Source organism: Sinocyclocheilus anshuiensis, unplaced genomic scaffold (assembly GCF_001515605.1).
Source record: "Sinocyclocheilus anshuiensis isolate Anshui unplaced genomic scaffold, SAMN03320099.WGS_v1.1 scaffold477, whole genome shotgun sequence".
Classification (NCBI taxonomy): domain Eukaryota; kingdom Metazoa; phylum Chordata; class Actinopteri; order Cypriniformes; family Cyprinidae; genus Sinocyclocheilus; species Sinocyclocheilus anshuiensis.
Window position 1 is genome coordinate 2,811,987 of NW_015536549.1, and position 7,557 is coordinate 2,819,543.

The 7,557-nt window shown below is 34.9% G+C and overlaps 1 protein-coding gene across 2 annotated transcripts in view; it reads right to left on the reverse strand.

Moving 5' to 3' along the window:
- LOC107700626 (alpha-N-acetylgalactosaminide alpha-2,6-sialyltransferase 5-like) overlaps nucleotides 1–7,557 on the reverse strand; it is a 13,217-nt gene that overhangs the window by 3,007 nt on the left and 2,653 nt on the right. The window contains exon 2 of one of the 2 annotated variants that reach the window (XM_016502361.1): nucleotides 6,793–6,969. In XM_016502361.1, the coding sequence (XP_016357847.1) occupies nucleotides 6,793–6,969 (177 nt within the window). The remainder of the gene's footprint in view (nucleotides 1–6,792; nucleotides 6,970–7,557) is intronic. The other variant, XM_016502368.1, reaches the window with a different exon arrangement.

Genomic DNA, 7,557 nt, shown 5'->3' on the forward strand with positions numbered 1-7,557 from the left:
GCAGCCGACTCGTCAATAAATGAGTACAAAACAGCGTTTCCTAGCACCTGTCGCTTACTGATTGTTTGGAATTATAAATATGAGCGTAGTTCGTCTGTTAATATCACATGCACTTTTTTGTTTGTTGTTTTTTTTAGTTTGTTACTCAGACGCAGGCAGTGCGCTGCATGAGACAAAAAAGTAATATAGCCAAAACAACCGCATAGTTTCGGTTGTCTTTAAGTAAGTCTTTAGTGTAGATGCATGTTGATTTTATCAGACGATGCCGCGATTATAAATGAGTGACTCCTGGTTAACATTTAAAGGGGTCGTGTTTAGTCACTATTTAGTGTGGTATTTTTTGACAATATTCACTCATCATGACAGTAAAATAGGGCATTCTAAGTCAATATACTGCAGTATTTCCTCATGTTAAAATATGTTTAACGCCCAGTCATGCATGAAAAAAAAATACCTTCATGTACTGTGAAATCGGTATAATTTTGAAAAATACCGTGATATAAATTTTTGGTCATACCGCCCAGCACTAATATAATTCATTCAAGTTGGTTTCATATACTTCTGAAAATTAAAAAAAAAAATTCTACAAAAAGTATGACTAATAACTAATAACTAAAAACTGGTGATAAGTAGTGGTTAATTAAAAGTTACTAAAATACTTCCCTTGCATCTGGAATACACATGAGTGAATACACATTTAAAATTATTAAAAATGAAAAAGATTTTTTACATTTTCAAAATTCTTACAAAATTATTTTTGAGTAATGAATAATTTCTGGGTTAAGTGTCTTTTTTTTTTGTATTGAATTTCCTGAACAAAAACGGCCTTAAGAAGGTCAAAATATTTTTTTAATTATGACCTCAACAGAGTCTAAACGTAAACAGTAGTCTTTTATGGGGTTTTTTGTGTCAAACGACAACAAATTGGCATTCTGTATGTTGGATACAGCAGACTAAGTTTGATTTGGCAGACATAAATTTAAATATTAATAACATTTTTAAAACAAAATTGCTTCGCTGCTAATTTTTTCAAAGAAATAATAATAAAAGATTTTGCCAAAATACATAGAACATCATTTCTTTTTTCAAGACTTTCAGGCTTTTTAATGAACCTCTTTTCTTTTTACCTCCACACAGTTAAACTACCCAGACATTTTTGAACATACACCCCACATTAAATATCAAAATTACTCTAATTCAAAAAATTGAAAACATGTCCATCATAGAAGAGATGTACTCATTTTGTATGAATTCTGAAAGCTAAAATTATGAACAGCCTACAGTTATGCAGGCCAAACACAAAAGGATAAACCTATGGTGGGTAAATGATTTAGAGCCATGTGAATGAGATCACTCGCAAATTAATGCATGGAAACACACTAAAAGTGCAGAACAGATCAAAGTGCCTGGTCCAAAGTCACCCTTTACCTTTATTGTTACCTTTAGCTCCATTATCGAATCCCTCTAGCATAATGAACACTAATGCATTGAACCAATCCGCGAGGAAAGCTTCAAGGGGAAAGCATTCTAAACCCTCATTTATGAGGAGAGATTTGCCTCTATCTAGAGCCTACAGAGTGTCTTAAAAACTAAAATATAGCATAATATGTTCAACGTGAATCCAGATTGCATTCAATTCACCAAAAAATGGGTGTTTTTTTTATCATTATGTCAGTCAATACAAACAATTCATCTGACTTTCAAACTGTAAAACATTGGGACAGGAAAAGTGTGTATCTTCTAAAAACACACATTTGCACTATAATCCAGACAAAAGGGCCGACATGGGGCCAGTAATTTATCAGCACAGTGGCCCGACACACCTGCCACTGTGTAAATAATTCATTTATAATGCAAGTGAAGCTGTACACCCTCAGACAGCCCTTTCCCTATGCAGGTACCTTTGCCCCTTTGCCTCTTAGCCATAGAGACTCTATTAGATTTCTTCTGCTGTGATAAACAGGGTTGTTTCCATGGAGATAATAGCCCAGATGAGAGCAAGAAAATCAGGCCCAGTAAATAACCATCCACACTTATTATTCTCTCATTAACATCCTCATTCTTAAGCTCTCTCCAGTTGGAAATATGATCATAATTACTCTAATAGCAATCTCCCTCTCTATTTCTGAGAACCTTTCTGAGAAAAAAACAGATTCAGGCCATTATCCTTTATGGAAAAACATGCTCCCTGTACAAAAGTTTTGAACATTTGATTGAGCATATGAAGCTGATGGAGGTTAAACTGCGTTTTAGAAAAGTTTGCATCATTATTTCATTAGCAAGGTGCAGCAATATGAAAATATTTCATTAACAAGGAACCACCATTAAAATTGTGAACCACACAGATAATTTTATAAACTTAGATAAATATTTATTTTCATGTTATGGCTGATAATCGATAGTCAGTATTAAATTCTATACTTTTTATCTATATAAATTAAAGATAAACTCTAAAAAGTAATTACTTAAATTTAAATGAAATTAAAATGTCCAAAATGCTACAAGTGAATTTTGGCAACACAGCATTAGAATTAAAAGCATGAAAAAATATTCATTTTTAGATTTGCTAATGATTACATTTAGCGATATTAAGATGTAATTGAGTGTTAGATGATGGCAAAGGTAATATGAGCATGCCAATTAAATATTTAATACAAGCTCATAAATATCCAACATACACTAATATTTAATTTAATCTGGTCGAGAGTAGGATAGATGACTGACAGACCATGCTGGAGTATTTGCTGCTCAGCAGATCCTGAACTCACTTACAAATATCTGATCTTGTAAGATTAGATGTGCTCCTTTACACAGAGTGCATGTGAACACGAAATAGAAAGTAAACAGCGAGCGAGCATTCAAAAGCAATTTCAATACCCGCATATTGATAGCGCGAAAATTATAAACAATATAAGATTGGAGCGGCCACAAAAATCACAGGAGCCGAACACACACGCTGTGGGAGCGGGCGGTAATGGTCAGAAATGGTCAGCGGGAGCGGCATTACGAAACAGTTCCGCGCAGAGCTCTACTCCAGACTATCCGCACATTTTATTTTTGAATAAAAACTAGACACATTGTGCACTGAGGTAGGCCTGCTATTTATTTTTGTATGACGAAAAAAAGACTCTGCCGGTCCTTTAACGTGCATTGAAGGATTCAGTGTGGTTTCGTTTTGTCATCTTAATGTTAATTATTTAATTGAAAAATATTTAGTGTAGTATTTATTTTATTTTTTTATTTGTTATTTTATTCTGTTTTTCTCTGTTCTTAGAAGCGCTGCAGGTGCGTGATAATTTGACAATGTGTGAATCCAGTTTCTGTTGTTGCTCTGTTGTTCTGTATGCTGCTGTTTGCACGTTAAAATAAACCGTAAAAAATTAAAAATATATATTTTTTGTATTTTTAATGGGTCACAAACACACATCCATTCTATTTTTATTTAAAACTAATTTATTATTCTAATCTTATCAGTTAACGGTTAATTTTCGGGTAACAAGTAACGGTTGTCGGTCGGGAAAATTAACCGAAATGAACATTCCAGCAACTCTTCAGGGTGAAATGAAATTGGAAAACTATTTCCCTCCACTGATGGTTAGAAAAAATATGTGATTTTTGATGAAGACTTGTAGGCCATGTTCATTTAGCGATCTTCCACACTGGCTGTTCATTTGCACTAATACGAGCTAATCTTCAGTTTCTGACTGTTACAAAATTACTTCCACAGAATATCCATTAAAATCTGCCTTTGAATCCTGGAGCTCTTATTAGCTCGGAAAGGAGTGCTCTTTTGACTAATGAGAACTGGTAGACTTGAGAGCCGTTTCTGTCAGTGAGAAGTATGATAGAGATGCCTTATGACAATGAGATGGACTCTGAAGAATACTACAGGCTTTGATGAGCACAGGTATTGTCAGGGTCAAATGTAAATATGGCAAAGATGTGAAAAATATAAAAAACTTTTCACTAACAAGAACACCGCTCTCTTAGATATTTTATATTTAGATGTTTTATATTTCATCATACCCCTAATAAAGGCATAGTTCACCCAAAAATACAAGTTCTATAATCATTTACTGACCATCATGTCTTTCAAAACAATTGTGACTCTCTATATATTGTGAAAAACAAAAAGGGTTAGTTATAGCAGAATGTCCAAGCTGCTCTTTTCCAGACAATGAAATTGAATGGTGACCATGAATGTAGAGCTTTACACTACGTACTTCTGTTTCTGACACAATTCTATTGAATGGCTTCAGAAGCCCTGGAATATAGCGCATAATGATGCTTTCTGGAGCTTTTTTTTCAGAGCTTGACAGACCCTGGTCCCCATCCACTTTCACTGTATAGAGGAGAGCAGTGAAAACATTCATCAAAAATGTCCTTTTATCTTCCGCAGAAGAAAGAAAGCACGTGGGGGGGGGGCGAGTAAATGATGCAGAGCTTTCATTTTCAGGCGAACTAGTTTATTTTTTTATTTGTTATTTTATTCTGTTTTTCTCTGTTCTTAGAAGCGCTGCAGGTGCGTGATAATTTGACAATGTGTGAATCCAGTTTCTGTTGTTGCTCTGTTGTTCTGTATGCTGCTGTTTGCACGTTAAAATAAACCGTAAAAAATTAAAAATATATATTTTTTGTATTTTTAATGGGTCACAAACACACATCCATTCTATTTTTATTTAAAACTAATTTATTATTCTAATCTTATCAGTTAACGGTTAATTTTCGGGTAACAAGTAACGGTTGTCGGTCGGGAAAATTAACCGAAATGAACATTCCAGCAACTCTTCAGGGTGAAATGAAATTGGAAAACTATTTCCCTCCACTGATGGTTAGAAAAAATATGTGATTTTTGATGAAGACTTGTAGGCCATGTTCATTTAGCGATCTTCCACACTGGCTGTTCATTTGCACTAATACGAGCTAATCTTCAGTTTCTGACTGTTACAAAATTACTTCCACAGAATATCCATTAAAATCTGCCTTTGAATCCTGGAGCTCTTATTAGCTCGGAAAGGAGTGCTCTTTTGACTAATGAGAACTGGTAGACTTGAGAGCCGTTTCTGTCAGTGAGAAGTATGATAGAGATGCCTTATGACAATGAGATGGACTCTGAAGAATACTACAGGCTTTGATGAGCACAGGTATTGTCAGGGTCAAATGTAAATATGGCAAAGATGTGAAAAATATAAAAAACTTTTCACTAACAAGAACACCGCTCTCTTAGATATTTTATATTTAGATGTTTTATATTTCATCATACCCCTAATAAAGGCATAGTTCACCCAAAAATACAAGTTCTATAATCATTTACTGACCATCATGTCTTTCAAAACAATTGTGACTCTCTATATATTGTGAAAAACAAAAAGGGTTAGTTATAGCAGAATGTCCAAGCTGCTCTTTTCCAGACAATGAAATTGAATGGTGACCATGAATGTAGAGCAAGTATTTACTTTACACTATGTACTTGTGTACTGTTACACTATGCACTATGTACTGTTTCTGACACAAAGCTAGTTTATGGCTTCAGAAGCCTTGAAATATAGTGAATAATGCTGCTTTTTGGTGCTTAATTTTTGGAGCTTGACAGACCCTGGTCCACATCCACTTTCACTGTATGGAGGAGAGCAGAGTAAACATTCACCAAAAATGTCCCTTTATCTTCCACAGAAGAAAGCAAGCACATTGGGGGTGAGTAAATGATGCAGATATTTCATTTTCAGGTGAACTAGCCCTTTAATTACCAAAATATATCATCCATGTTTACCTGATATACTTATGCAGGTAATCAGTGTGTATTCTCTCATTACGCACACTATATACATATAACTATATGTGAATTTTTAACACCCATGAGAGTAAACAGCATTTCTGCACAGTTGTAGTGTTAAACCAAATATTTGGTGACATTATAGAGCACAGGTGAAGGAGGCAAAGAGAAGAGAGAGAGAGAGAACTGAGAGACAGATTTACATCCATGATAGTTCTGGTGATTACAATGCCTCAAGATGAGGCCAAAGCTTGACAACACCTGCTTGCAGCTTCCAACTTGATCTGATCAGGAGTGAAGAAAGAAATTATAGCATCACTGGAAGGTGTAATTTAAAAGACTTTTAAGACCAGCACCTGATTTATCATGAAAAACTGCAGAGAGACAGGAGACACAAAAAGATGACAGAAAGAAAGAAAAAAGTCTTCTGAATATTATAGTGCACTGCACATCATATAATGCCAGTGCCAATATAATAATGCTTATCTGTCTGAGGATATTATTTGATGACTAAGGAGAAAAGCAACTGCATCAAAACTGTTTAATGAATAAATGTAGGAAATCTTCATATTTAAGTTATACATGGAAAATTATCCAAATGTCTTGACTCATCCAAATAGGAGTTAATGGACTTATGCATGAGTGCGCAGTATAGGAGACCCGAGACTGGTCAGATACAGTTTGAGAGGGGAGATTTTAAGGTAAACATTTACTGTGAAACATTTAAATGTATATATTATATATATGATATAAAAAAGAACAGACTAAGGTGCTGAGCATTCAACTTTAAATTAAATCAAAAGTCTTTATTATAACTTACAAGCGAATTATGCAATTTCACAGAAGATCTCACAAGACTGATCGTCAAAACTAAATGTTTATTAATACATTTGAAACCATGTAAGAAGAAATATATTTTTAAGGTTTTCATCGCAATTAGTTTATAAATTTTAAAGTGCCATATTAATCATTTTTAGTGCTTGATTGCATTTTATGCAGACCTAATGAAAGTAAGTCACCTTATTATCAATAATGCTGCTGTAACCTTCTAAGTGGGATGTTTGTGGTTGTAGAACATCCATCTGATGTCCATCTGACTGCATCTGATTTTCTGGTGTGTCGGTAAAACTGCTGTTGAACAGGAACAATAAGCTTGTAAACACGCTTACAGCACCAATCAATATGATCCCATGACGCTGAAACAAGAGCAACAAGAAACTTTTATTGAGAGTGCTCAGATTATCCTCCATCAATGCTTCCGCTGACAGATGCATCAGTAAATTAAAGGGTTAGTTCACCCAGAAATTAAAATTAGCCTGTTTTTTACTCACCCTCGAAGCATCCTATGTGTATATGACTTTCTTCTTTCAGACAAATCGAGTCGGAGTTATATTAAAAATTGTCCTTGCACTTCTAAGCTCTATCATTGCAGTCAGCGGGTGTTTCTGTTCAACTGTCCACAAACCGTCAAAGTGCGAAAAAATGCGCGCATCCATAATAAAACGTGCCTCACACGGCTCCGGGGGGTGAATAAAGGCGTCCTGTAGTGAATCCATGTGTTTTCATAAGAAAAATATCCATATTTCAGATGTAATAAACACTTTTCTCTCACTTCTGCTGACTGTCGTACGCGGAAGCCGTTCCGACGGATGACGCAGGACATATGCGCGCTCCTCTGAGATATGCTAGTCTCATGAGTTTGTTTATAGGATCAAAGGAAGCAAAGTTTCCTTACTTTAGCAAAGGAAAACCAGTCTCCTCTTGGCTTATATCGAAATCCTCTG